General features: G+C 39.6%; 1 protein-coding gene across 1 annotated transcript in view; it reads left to right on the plus strand.

Moving 5' to 3' along the window:
- The first annotated feature begins 2,962 nt into the window (after positions 1–2,962).
- Positions 2,963–14,950, plus strand: part of LOC108719358 (growth/differentiation factor 6-A) — a 23,369-nt gene continuing 11,381 nt past the window's right edge. The window contains exon 1 of the mRNA XM_018268168.2: positions 2,963–3,777. Coding sequence (XP_018123657.1) covers positions 3,453–3,777 — 325 coding nt within the window. The 5' untranslated portion in view covers positions 2,963–3,452. The remainder of the gene's footprint in view (positions 3,778–14,950) is intronic.

The raw sequence follows: 14,950 nt of genomic DNA on the forward strand, positions 1-14,950 counted from the left end.
TGTTGACAAAACAGTCAGGTTTAAGTAACAATTACTTAAAAAATCATCCAAATGGATCCACATGACCTATAGGTAACATTAATTTACTTTGTAGTCCTAGGGATGGTGCATTTCCATCATGTTGGGGGTATACAGGGACAATGGGAACAGGGAGAACATATCTGTTTCTTTTCTATAGGTAGACCCTAATTTATGTGCATCACCCGCAATTGCACCAGCAATTTGTCATTGAATTGTTGGAAAAAACACTCCATTGTGGGTAAAAAGCTTGGAGACTTGAACCCCAAACTGCTCTCTTAACATTGCACTTGATCTCAGAAATGAACCATGTAGTACAAGTAATTAACACTGCATCATACACTTTCAGTATAGCAATTTTCATTTGAGATGGTGAATTATTTGCAGGAGTTATTGATGTTTTATCAGGCTGGACTCACTGTCTCCTCCTGCTACTGATGCATCTTCCTGTGCTGCACCGTGCTGGCTGCCTGGCTATATTGCGTGTCCATGCAATAAAAACTTTATAGCTCTCTCTGGAACTGATAGAATTTCTACATACTTTTCTAATTTTGCAACTGTGGTTTAAACCTGAATGGCATACAGTATGCAAAATATATGAAAGACAATGTCTAAAGAAGAAAATCATATATATATATATACGTAGATATATAAATACATAGATACATATACAATTAGTATATAAGTATTTGGGTTCTTCTTCTAGCCATCTCATGCGACTTGATCATTTTGGTATGTCCAAGTAAAGTGACATTCAGTGAGTGATATGCACAGGCCAAAGTATCAGATATCAGACCAGTGGCTCAAAGGGAAGATCAGAGAAATATTAACAAAGTGTTTGGAAATTGACTCATTTGTATGTAATTTAGCTTCATGTAAGATATTTGTTCAGGGGCCACAAGAACTATAATCCCATGTCTCATTTGCTTCTTCTTGCACTGGGGAGCCAAGCACTGTGTGTGCCAGAGCCCTAACGGCATATGATCCTAATATTATTTTATGAAAAGCTCCTTTTTTACAGACATAAGGCAGTGACAGATGGACCTTGGTGCAAAAAATGCTCGCTTTATATAGTTCCATTATCTTAAAGCTCACCAGAAAATACTACATATGTTATCAGTAGGTTTCCCTTAGGCTCCAGCAGGGGGCAGGCCACCACACAAACCCCAGGTAATGTTACTAAGAAACTTTGGGGAGTCTAAATATGACTGGAGAATTACAACCTTAGAGCAGCAGGGCCTAGAGCACATATTGGTTAGGGCAAACTTTGAAGATCAATGTTTATTTAAGGTCTGGGCCTGGAAATACTGGTGAGTGACTTTTTATGGATTCATAGCAGTGTAAAGTTAAACAGTACCAACAAATCTGAACCTTAAAGGCAAGTTTAATGTACAATGGGGCTGGAACTAGGGGTGGGAAGAAGAAGTAAGTTCCTAAGGTAAACTTTGGGGGGGGGCAGTAGGGATCATGAGGGAGGGAAGATGAGAGTGGAGATCCACAGGCAGGGTAACAAATGACATTGGGTCTGTGCAGATTGAGTGTGTGGCAGTGGGAAGGAGGTTGTGTTGTTGATAGGTAGGGTACCAGCTCAAGTACAATGTTGTAGCATTGCCTTGGGTGCAAATACTACTTGGCCCGGCTCTGGCAATAGTCAACGCTGTTTGTGCCTGTACTATGTTTGGACATCCAATCGGGGTTACTGTAACAGCCCAGACCTCTGTGTGAATGTTACCCATCTGACCTTACACTAATGCCAACCCCATTGGGGAAGGAAAACCTCTTTCCATGCTCACTGGATATTCCTTTAATGCTAACTCGATGATATCTTAAAGCAGTGGTCCCCAACCAGTAGCTCGTGAGCAACATGTTGCTCTCCAACTCCTTGAATGTTGCTCTCCGTGTCCTCAAAGCAGGTGATTATTTTCAAATTCCAGGCTTGGAGGCAAGTTTTGGTTGTAGAAAAACTAGTTGTACTGCCAAACAGAGCCTCAATGTTGGTTGACAATCCATATAGGGGCTACTATAAGGCCAATCACAGCACTTATTTGGCACCCAAAGAACATTTTTCATGCTAGTGTTGCTCCCCAACTCCTTTTACTTCTGAATGTTGCTCACGGGTTCTAAAGGTTGGGGATCCCTGTCTTAAAGTGTCTGTACCCTGTTTGATGCTCCCAAGCCTATACAATGGGTAAGTACAAGTTGTTCCTTTTATTTGTGCCAAAACCCCAAAAGATCAGAACTGCAGGAACTGAAGAGGAACTCTGGCTTCTCTTCACCTCAGTGTTGGGCTTGGCCTGGCACTAATTGTATATGCTGAAGTGACCAGGGAGTGTATCTATAAATATCCCACCAAGTTTTTGTATCTTAACTTCATTTTCATTGTCTATTGAGAACTTCTGTCTGATTTAAGGCTTAGTCAGATTAAACGTTGGTGCTGCACCTGTTTATGAAGCGGTTTGCTTTTTATGGTTCAGAGACTCACTCATGATCCCTATATCAATATACCAAATGCCACAGAATGAACAATGGACCAGCACCTCAGCCACGACCGTCGCACAAATATTTTTAAAGGATTCATCCCTAAATTCATTAAAGATGAGCCCACACCAGTAGTGAAAGAGTTAAACAGGACTGATCTCCCAATGCACTAGGATGTGTAAAGCAAGGAATTGTCCAGCCCCTACACCAGTGTCTAATATAGTCCTGCTGCACCCTGGGGAGAGGATTATAATGGCACCCTGAGGAACTTTACATAATGGGATTTCTTTTAACACATTGATGACTAGTTTGTCCAACAAGTGCTTGCTAGAGAGGCTGGTTCTATTGCAACATAACAAATCCTCCCATTTAAAAGCCATATAACTACCACACTTATTTAAAATGTCACTGCAGACTGGGAATTTTCCCCAAGACCCCATCCATCAGTGCTGGGGGGGAATGGGGTGGGGATATGGTAACTAACTTCTTGTAATGTAAGACATACATGGTAATCACTGGCAGTGACACTGAGATGCTTTCCAAGATGCTCCTCCTGTCAATGTCAATCCAGTGAGCTGGTGGCACCATCAAATTCTGCGAATTGTGGATTAATTTCACCCCCAGCAGGAAAACAGCAGAAAGCGGCATCATCAAACAAAAACGTTATGATTACTATATGTAAATGCTGAGTGTGGTGCAGAGTCAGTGAAGTTAAGTTACCCCAGTCGTTCCCCCCTCTGTCCACTGTGGAGTCGGTGACCTCTCTAGCAGCACAGACAGACCCTGGCCGAGCTTGCAGCAACAGGGCGTGCACCAGGGGGCGTGCCCGAGCCTGGTTTCGGGTCTCCTTGCTTTCCCTGCACCAGAGCTCCAGAGAGAAGCGCTTTGGAAGGACCGTACTGCACCTTTGCGCAAACCTTTCCTGGGATCCGGCGCGCACCGAGCAGCCTCCGCTAATGGATACATACAGGAGCCCCCTGCCCGCCGCCCTGTTGCTCTTCTTCTTCTTCTTTCTCTGGGAAATTCCTTGTTTTCAGCAGGCGTCCATCCCTTCTGCTCTGAAGCCCAGGGCACTGAGAAGGCAGCGCAGGGAGGGCAAAGTGTCCAACCCAACTGACAGCCACTTGCTGCCCAAAACTGTGCCCACGGTGGTGCCACACGAGTACATGCTCTCCATTTACAAGACTTTCTCTGCTGCAGAGAAACTGGGGATTAATGCCAGCTTCTTCCAGTCCTCCAAGTCTGCCAACACCATCAGCAGCTTTGTGGATAGGCGGAGAGGTGAGTGCCCCTTTGCCTCTGACATTTTGGGAACTATCCCTGGGCACCGGGTACGATCCATGAGATCAAAGCTGCTTTCTAGTGCCCCTCACTGCTCAACATGCCCACTGGGTGGACAGTGCCTTCTGCCCTGCCTCGGCTTTACCCAGTATTATTATTATTATTAATAATAATAACATGTATTTATAGAGCGCCAACATATTGCGCAGAGATGTAAAGTTACATGTGTTTATACAGCTAGATCACATGAATTGCATAAGCAAAACATTAGGAGTTACATACATCACAACCCACAAGAGCTTACAATCTAAAGGGAAGGGGATAAGACACAAGGTGTGGGAGTGGGCAAGATCAGAATTGAGTGGGTGAGAGATGTGGTACTGTATGTGGCATTGCATTTGGTAGTCAAACAGTGTGAGGGTAGGCTTCTCTAAATAAGTGAGTTTTAGGAGATTTCTTGAAAGCAGAAAGGTTGGTGGGGGGGAGAATTCCAGAGGAGGGGTGCAGTCCTTGCAAAGTCTTAAATGCGAGCATGTGAGGAGGTAATGTTGCCCACAAGGTACCCGTGTCACCCCTTGCCCCATCCACAAAGACTGAACTGTGCCCTAGAAACCTACTCACTTGGTGAACTGTGCCTCTTTGCTTCAATTGCACACTGGATGAACTGCCCCCCCCACACACAGTTCTAAGCAACTTTTCAATTGGTCTTCATTATTTATTTATTATTTTTCTGTTTTTTAATTATTTGCCTTCTTCTTCTGACTCTTTCCAGCTTTCACATGGGGGCTCAAAAAGCTCTGTAAGGCTACAAATGTATTGTTATTGCTACTTTTTATTACTCATCTTTCTATGAAGGCCTCTCCTAATCATAGTCCAGGCTCTTATTCAAATGACTGTGTCGTTGCTAATGTCATTTATACCCTAGCAACCAGATTGCTGAAATTGCAAACTGCAGAGCTGCTGAATAAAAAGCTAAATAACTCCAACACCACAAATTAAAAAAAATGAAAACCAATTGCAAATTGTCTCAAAATATCCCTCTCTACATCATACTAAAAGTTCATCTAAAGGTGAACAGCCTCTTTAAAGACTTTAACCAAAAAAAAAGGGGGTTGTTCACCTTTAAGTTTACTTTTAGACAGACCTAAAGACACTGCAGATACAAATGACAGGAGATCCGGGTTCCCCTGGTAAATAATAATGTGCCTGTAGCTGATGGGTGCCAGCCCTACCTGATCCTGTATGGCCCTGGCCTATTTATTATTATCCCTCCAGCTAAGCACTAGCTCTGCGAGAATCTCTGTACTGAAATGGAATGTAAAGAAATGATATTTATTGGCAGAAGAAGTGGGAGTTTGGGTTGTGCCACTGTAGCTTGGCACAGATATGGGAAGACAATGCATTTAGTGGAAGGGCAGTTTGCTTTGTGACAGTTTGATCCGGTTTATAAACTAAAGGAGCTTTATTTTATCTTGTCCAGATAAAAAACAAAAAAACAAATACACGATTCTGGCTGAATAAGAATAAACATTTACTGACCTACTTGTATTTTATCAGAGGGTCATTGGGGTCTGGATTAGCTGTGTGTGTATATATATATAACACCAGCAAGGTTGCACATTGCTTCTTCTGTGTCATTGTGTGGAGCCCCCCGCAATTGGGATCTCCCCAAAACAACTGCAACTCTCAGGCAGTTCCAGGGGGTTCTGGGATTTGCAGTTCACCACCACAGTTATGACCAGACTCTGCCAATGAACCTTTTTCACCCTGCATTTTTGTATTCATCATATGGGCCGTTTTGAATCGTCACTGCAGCGCATTGAGATAAGATGACGCAATGATAACACGACGCAATGGAGTTAGTTAGGAAATCTATAGATATATATATGGGACTGGAGGAATAGAAGAGGGAGCAGAGTTGTATATACTGAAAATACACAACTTTAACACACAATTGCCTTGTACAAATGGGCTCCTGTAACACTGGGGGACAATTCCTTCTCTTTACCCTCCTACAAGCCTTGGATATATGTTTGTGTCTTGGAGATGATGCTTTGTGAATGTGTATCATCTAATATGTCCATGTCTTGGGTTAGATCCTTATGTTTGTTCCCCATGAGTCCTGGGAACTGAGTGTTCCCTTGTAAGGATACCTGGCGCTCCCAACAGCGCTGCTTTGTTCTGCTGATTTATGAGGAGCAGGTCATGAGTGGCCCTTGTAGATGCCATAATAAAGGCTGGAGAGTCTTCCCCGGGCTATGCCTTCATCTAATCCCATTTTTACCCCCTTGGAAGCTGATCTGTTGGCAGCAGAAAAGATTTTACTGATGTGATTTACAAACTGTCACTCTCTATAGGGTAAGAGTTTTCCACCTAAACCCAAATTTTGGTGGGGGGCAGGAGATTATACTGAAAATGTTACCTATGTGATGATGTTCAAGCTTTTACCCCTTTTTTTTGTTTCCACGTTTTTGTGTTTGTTTGTTTTCAAGCCATTATGTGGCGACTAATTAACAGCCCCCTAATGAGAATGTTAAATACATGAACTATCCCATTCTCCCCCCCACAATGGGACCTGCCCTATTGCTACCTGCTATATGGGTGCTCTGGACTATACACAAGCCAGTGGGGATCATTAGCTACTGAGGGCAAATGAACTTACTATACTTTATGTTGATTTTAGGACAAAACTCGGCTTTGAAAAGCCACATGGCTTCTTTGTAGCTGGTTATTTAGTCGCAGCTTCAATAAAACAACACAGTTGAGACTTGTTTGGCCAAAGGGCTTTCGTTTTTGATCTGTAGAGGAACAAAAAAGGTAAAAAGAACTTGCTCTGTATGTTTTCCCTTCATTACAAAGTGGCCTTTTCTAAATAAATGGGGGATTGTTGTTCAGTCAGGGATTGTAGTTCAACTGCAGCTACTACAGAGTAAACTTTTAAATATAAACTGCTTATTTCTTTTTTTTTAATACAATTCTTATTCCTACCCCATTCCAGCACCCCTATCTCCTGTGGTTGGTACAAAAAGTTGCCTCTTGTAGTAGGTGGTTGGACAGGTGGTTTACCTTTAAGTTGATTTTTATTGTGTTATAGAATGGTGAATTCTAAGCAACTTTTCAATAGGTCTTCATGAATTATTTTTTTTATAGATTTCGAGTTATTTGCCTTTTTCTTCTGACTCTTTCCAGCTTTCAAATGGGGGTCACTGAGCCCATCTAAAGACAAAAGCTCTGTAAGGCTACAAATGTATTGTTAGTGATACTTTTTATTATTATTTCTATTCAGGCCTCTCCTATTCATATTCCAGTCTCTTATTCAAATCAGTGCATGGTTTCTAGGGGAATTTGGACCCTAGCAACCAGATAGCTGAAATTGGAAACCGGAGAGCTGCTGAATAAAAAGCTAAATAACTCAAAAACCACCAATAATAAAAAATGAAAACCAATTGCAAATTGTGTCAGAATATTACTCTTTGTATCACACTAACAGTTAATTTAAAGGTGAACAACCCCTTTAAGGCAATATTCAGAATGCTGGCTGGCAAAATGTTTCAATTAAGAAAATGTTGATGTATGATAATATATAAAATAAAATGTGATAATATAACAGGGTTATAGTGTAGCTGAGGGGGGGGTGTCAGGACTCAACAATAAATTAGATCTTTAGCAGAAAGAATAAGCAGCAATGCCTTGTGTAACCTTCTGGCACTCAAATGAGATTGAACTCAATTTGCTGCATGGCAGAGTTTGCTCACAGGGGACAGTTTCTTTCATTTTTTTTTTCCTTTGGTGATTTTCATTTTTAGTTTAAACAGAATCCCTCCTGGACTGATGAAGGGCCAGCTTCACTTTCCCTTTGATTTTGATTTGATGTGTCACAGGCTGTGACCTTGCTCTGGACCTTCAGACTTTCCCTTAGCATCAAGCTACTGATTGGACTGGCTGAGCCCATGATCTAATTGAGTGTTCATGCCATAACATATCAAATATTGCCCAGTCTTCCATAAAGAACCGCACCAGCCAATGGCATTATCCCCAGCGACTTCAAGAGAAGCTTCCGCTGCCTTTACAGGGGCCACATCCCTGGTAATTGCTGCCTTTTCCCTTCTTTCTCTGGATCAGAGCTGTCAATTCATTTACAGACAGATTAGCCTCAATTAGATAAATTTCATTTTTCTGCAGAAAGAAACCCCCCTCCCAAGCATTTCTTCTTGACTGCCAAAAAAAAATGTTGGATCGAAATGGGTCAGTTCACATCAAACGAAAACTGACCTAATGCTACAAAAAAAATATGCATGATCTTGGTGTTTTAAGAGTTAAACCCTTTCCCCTCCGCTTCTTGCTTTGCCTAAACTGTGTGTAAAAGGAAAGCCCAGCTTTGAACTGTTTAATGGATTTTTATTTTTTTGCATATTTTCAATTTAACATGCTTTGTGGTTGCTACGATCAGTGACCCCCTAGCAACCAAACAACTGCCTGGTTGTGATGTTTGTGTGTCTTTTATCATCAGAGATATTTTCCTGTCTTAATAATCTTCAGTTATAAATTCGAAAAATTGCTTAGTCTTTTTGGCATTGTTGCAATTTAACATGCTTTGTGGTTGCTACGATCAGTGACCCCTAGCAACCAAACAACTGCATGACTGTGAGGTTTGTGTGTGCTTTATCATCAGAGATATTGTCCTGTCTTAATCATCTTCAGATATAAATTCCAAAAATTGCTTGGTCTCTAGGGGTGGCAATCCCTAGTAACCAAGAGAAGTTGAAACGCCTGTCTTTTTGGCATTGTTGCACTTTAACATGCTTTGTGGTTGCTACGATCAGTGACCCCAGCAACCAGACAACTACATGATTATGAGGCTTGTGTGCGTTTTATCATCAGATATTGTCCTGTCTTACTAATCTTCAGTTATTAATTCCAAAATTGCTTGGTCTCTAGGGGTGGAAATCCCTAGTAACCAGAGAGGAATTGAAACGCCTTTCTTTTTGGCATTGTTGCAATTTAACATACTTTGAACATACTACGATCAGTGACCCTAGCAACCAAACAACTGCATGATTGGGAGGCTTGTGTGTGCTTTATCATCAGAGATATTGTCCTGTCTTACTAATCTTCAGTTATTTTGCTTGGTCTCTAGGGGTGGCAATCCCTAGTAACCATCCCAAGTAACCAAAGAAAAATTGAAACACCTGTCTAGAGAAAAAAAAAACAACACAATACAAATTAGAGATGCAATGCCAACGGGTTTATAAAGCAAGTGTCCCCTTCTTAGGAAGTTTATTTTAAGGCAAATTATGGGGCCGATACGCACAGCACAATGTTGTCTGTTTTATATTTATCTGTACGAAATGTTCAACGGAATACAGTCTTTGGAACACACAAATAAATACAAAAACAATGTTATTATTCATGAATGTTATTATTCATGTACTGTCCTGACTGAATATCATGTTAACCAGCAAGTCCTTCCCCCAAATTCTGCTCCAAGTAAAGGGATCTTTAATCCATACTCTGCAGCAATAATGAGATCTTTTTTTGGGGGGCTAAATGTTTGTTTTGTTTACTTTTTTTCCGTTCAAGATGAAACTAGTTAAAAGGAAATAGGGGAATGTCTGTGCCTCCTCTTGTTATGGTTGAAGATCAGACAGAAGGGCTGTAAGAAAATTACTTTTGGCACATGAAGTAACTCATTAAAACGCAGATGGTGCTCAGGTCCCCCAGTACTGGATCTCCGGGGGGCAACAGAGAAAAGGCAAAGATCGGGCTGGAATAGCGTTTTACTAATTCCTTCTTAAATAACAAAAATATATTATGTTGCTGTTACTTTTTTTTATTCTTATAGAAACAGTATTGAGGCAATAATAGCGCCATACTCAGAATTCAAAGTATTGTTACATTGGGTAACATTTATGTCCCCTGGTGTTTCATAGTGTCATGTTCTTTGTATTACAACTGGAGGCCATCGAGGCATCATACAAATAAAGAGGCAATTTATTAGGGATTTATTTAAAAACGGTGTTGATCTCAGGCGAAAACCAACTTGGGGCAAACGGATTGTTCTTTTTTTGTAGGGAAATACTCCATCAATGAACGGTGATGGGATGGTCTATAACCTGTTGTAGATGATATATAAAATATTTATTTGTGTTTCTGTATATGTATTTATATATCTAACATTGCTAAGCGATCTTTGTGCCTAACTGTACAAAACTGATTTTGTAACTGTACCAAAGTGATTCTATTGCACAATTAAGACATCATTAGATTTATATCGTTTTTTTTCTAGTGTTGGCGCAGGGATTGGGAATCCAAACGTTTCCTTTGAAAGATTTTTGCGCCTGTTTGGAAGCGATTTTAAAAGATATCCCCATGTTTAGCGTTTTGTTTGTATTCGTAGAAAAAAAGCGAGTTTTTACAAGCAGCACATTTTCTCGGTCGAGGGGGAAGGCTGGGTGGGATCAGTGCAATCCATTCGGTAGCTTTGCGCAAGAAATGTTGTGGTTGGCAAGGGGGACAATGAAATCTAAGGAGGGAGGTATTTTAATGGGCAAGATGGGAATTCTCTACTGTTAATTATTTGGTGACCTTGTATTAGATTTGTCTGAGATTTTATACAAACAGTAATGCAGACCAGACTGTCAGACCAAGACAGGACATTATAAATAAATGTATATATATATAATACAGAACAAAGGATGCACACAGGTTATTTTTCAAAATAATTAAAAATCTGACATTTTATTTACTACATCTTAAAAAGTAGGTTGACGTTACGGTCTGTGTCTAAGACCTTCCTCAAGACCATAAGTAGCTGAAAGTATAAAGCTGTCTTGGATAGCACCAGGACTTTACACTATTTCAGGGAGTGCTGAACACGTTTGGATTTTTGTGTGTGTGTATATATATATATATATATATATATATATATATATATATATATATATATATATATATATATATATATATATATATATATAGGAAAACTGCAGAAAAGTCATATAGAATACCATGTAAAGCTAGGTACGCACAGGTGAAAAAGAGACAAATTTATTTGTTATTCCAACGTGTGATCCTCTGTGTTTATATATATATATATATATATATATATATATATATATATATATATATATATATATATATATATATATATATATATATATATATATATAACAAACAAGGGAAAGTTGTGCTCACCACTAGTTTTTAAAATCATTAGGCGGGGGTGCAATGAGGCTGTGACCACAAAATACATATAGACAAATACAAGATTCCTCTGCACTCAACCCATTATCAATATATTTAAGACAGAGACATTTTGTGCATACTGCTACTGAAAAATGCCTTACCCTTTAAACAAAACAGGGATTGTTTGTCCATATATTGCAATATATTTAAGCTGGCCAACTACGTCAAAGTCATCCCATATCTGGCCAGTCCTATGCTCAATTTTCATCTGATTCATTAAGAATTCTATGGTTTAATTATACATTTTATAAAAGGGACGAATACGTTTTACCTGCAACTTGGTGAGCACAACTTTCCCTTGTTTGTTATAGTTCTACAAGAGCAGTGACCAGCTCCATGTTGTAGCTCCCACCCTCTCCAACTATAGTCAGGTGATCCCACTGGTGTCTAATAAAAGGGCAGCCAAGTTTGGGAGTTTTACTTTGAAAGCAGCTAGCAAGTTGCAGGTAAAACGTATTCGTCCCTTTTATAAAATGTATAATTAAACCATAGAATTCTTAATGAATCAGATGAAAATTGAGCATAGGACTGGCCAGATATGGGATGACTTTGACGTAGTTGGCCAGCTTAAATATATTGCAATATATGGACAAACAATCCCTGTTTTGTTTAAAGGGTAAGGCATTTTTCAGTAGCAGTATGCACAAAATGTCTCTGTCTTAAATATATTGATAATGGGTTGAGTGCAGAGGAATCTTGTATTTGTATATATATATATATATATATATATATATATATATATATATATATATATATATATATATATATATATATATATATATATATATATATATATATATAAAAAATCCAAAAAATCCAGCGCATTCCGTTCACAGGTACAATATAGACCCAGGTGCTACCTACTGTGGCTGTAGTATCCAATAGTCCAAAAAAAGTAGAGGTGCACACTGGGATTTGAAAAACAGTTAAAACTTCAGCTTTATTATAAGTTACATTAAAAGGAACTATATATATATATATATAAAATATATATATATATATAAAATTTGGATTATATGTGTGTGTGTGTGCAAAGGTTACACAGCGCATGTGCCCCCAGCCAAAGCATTTCCAGACCGACCCTTAATTGCAGCAGAAGTTTGAAGTTTTAAGGACCCGAAATAAATCTTTCCTTCTATTTTAGCCTTTTCTTAAGAGCTGATTTACTCAGGCTGCTCCTGCCAAAATGTATCAGCCAGGCAACCCTTCATTATCCAGCCATTACCTTCAGATTTATTTGGCTGGCTAGGAGTGACTGGGAGATGCTTGTTATTAGTCTGTGCGCAATGGAGCAGGGTTACAGTAAGACAACAGATAAGCAAGAACTGGGGTAACTGGGAGGGGGTAGGAATTTATTGTAAGTAGGAGGGATGCTGCTGTAAGTTACATGTAATAGTAATACCTGTTGCCTACACCTATGGTCCTACTACCACGTCTTTTTCTAGTACTTCATTCTATTGTCTCATTTCCAATAGCTGAGAATATGGAGCAATACTTGACATGCTACTGTTGTACTGCCCTACCTACCTCTGTAGGTTAGTACTGCCTGAACTACATTAGGAATTAAAGCCAGGACTATAGAGGGGGGGCCACCACATCTCTTGGGTGTGACAATGCAGGGATAGAGTTTAATGGGACAGTATACCCATTCTTTTCAACAGTGGTGCAATAAATAGGTCTGGTGCTGAACTGTACTTTTGCCTATTCTTTTTATTATGAAATATTAAAATATCAAATATAATATAGTTTTGTTATTACTCACAATGAACAAGGCAACATTGGAAAATGAACTAAAAGCCACATTCTGCTTCCTGATCCCAAAGAGCAAAGTCAAACAGCAGTCCACAGAGACGCCCTCTGTATAATGAGCTGCTCTTTATCCTAAAAAGATAACAGACTGGAGCTGGGGATACTATGCTCTTTGGGATCAGGAAGTAGAACGTGGCTTTAGTTTCATTTTCAAATTTCCCCCTGTTTGGAAATAACTAAAGCCATTGATATTTCCTAATTATTAAAGATAGGCAAAGGGTATGTTTAGCACAGGTCTTATTCATGGAATCAAAATTGGAAATGGGAGTAACTGCGTTGCTTTTGTATTCTATCTAATGGGGCTGCATATAATTGGGCATTCTGCCTTTCTCTTAAATGAACAGTAACATAAAAATGGGATGACAATATAATGCAGATTTGTAAGTAAACTATTATCTACTGGTGTGTTTTGCTTCATAGAGACTACCATAGTTTATATTACTAGTTGCAAAGTAGCCATGTGGGCATCCATTCAAGCATAGGATACACAGCAGATAGACTCCCATTGTATACAACAGAGTTCATCTGTTATCTGCAGTAAAACCTGTGCCCTTTCTCCTTTTTCAGCACCAAATGTCTGCCCCATGGCTACACAACAGCTTGTTTAAATAAAAGGATTGAAGTATTTCTGAAGCAAACACACCAGTTTTACCAGTGCACTATATTTTCAATTCCATTTTTTTGGTGTTACTGTTCCTCTAAACAACTACAGGTAACATATAAATGGTAGTGTTATTATCCTCTAGTCACATTATACACCTAACTGCTTGTATATGGGGCAGTATCATTATAATTTCTGTTATTGTATGGAAGAGCACTATCATCCCCTATCATCAGGCTCTCCTAATCTCTTATTCTTATGTGTATGTATCAGTGCTTTCATCTTCTGGACTCATGCCCCTGCATGTATTGGGCAGTAGCATCACAACCATGATATTGTTTTTGATGTACCTACGTGTAGGACCAGTGCTATTATTATCTTGTCTAATATACCTGCAGGCTTAGTGTAAAAAGGGCAGAACCGTCTCATGTACCTACATGCATGGATCATTTTATCCCATTCTTTTGTCTCATGTACCTACATTTGTGGTGCTAGTGCTACAGAGCTCCTACCATGTCTCATTGTCTTACATGATTGTCTACACTCAAGTACACAAACAATGAGTTGCGCTAATACCGTTCTGCATTGGTAGAAATAAATATATTAAAGGAGAACTAAACCCTAACAATGAATATGGCTAAACATTTCATATTTTATATACAGAACTTATTGCACCAGCCTAAAGTTTCAGCTTGTCAATAGCAGCAATGATCCAGGACTTCAAACTTGTCACAGGGGGTCACCATCTTGGAAAGTGTCTGTGACACTCACATGCTCAGTGGGCTCTGAGCAGCTGTTGAGAAGCTAAGCTCAGGGCTCGTCACTAATTATCCAGCAGAAAATGAGAATTGTCTGTAAATTAAGATGATGCTACAGGGCTGATTATTAAATTCTGATTCTAGTTGCACTGGTTTTTGTGCTGCCATGTAGTAATTATCTGTATTAATTACTAATCAGCCTTGTATTGTGACATTTCTATTCTATGTGTACTGTATATTGTGAGTGGGTCCCTAAGCTCAGTAAGTGATAGCAGCACAGAGCATGTGCAGTGAACAGCAGAAAAGAGGATGGGGAGCTACTGGGGCATCTTTGGAGACACAGATCTTTACTGCTAAAGGGCTGTGGTTGCCTTGGGCTGGTTACAGAAGCACAAAACAATGAACAGCATTTCTAGCTACTTTAGTTAGGCTTAGTTCTCCTTTAAAGGCCAGTGATTGCAGGCAATAGATGGTTCACGAGGTCTGTTAACACAGGGGTTTCTGGCTACCTCTTTACATGTGGTTTCAAACAGTTTCCTTTACTGGCAAATTATTGCTGAAAGTGCGGTTTTGCTATAATTTGAGTTAAGATTTGAACACTGATGAGTTGGCCAAGTGCCCAGTGCACTTGGGCTCCTATGAAAAAAAAATGAAACGTTTGTGGCCTTTACCGACCCCACTGCTTAGTCACCTTTTCATGATGTGTTAGCCAATGAAACTAGTTCAGTTTAGCACAAGCTCTTGCTATTTGCGCTAGAAT

This window comes from Xenopus laevis, chromosome 6L (assembly GCF_017654675.1).
Source record: "Xenopus laevis strain J_2021 chromosome 6L, Xenopus_laevis_v10.1, whole genome shotgun sequence".
In the NCBI taxonomy this organism is placed as follows: domain Eukaryota; kingdom Metazoa; phylum Chordata; class Amphibia; order Anura; family Pipidae; genus Xenopus; species Xenopus laevis.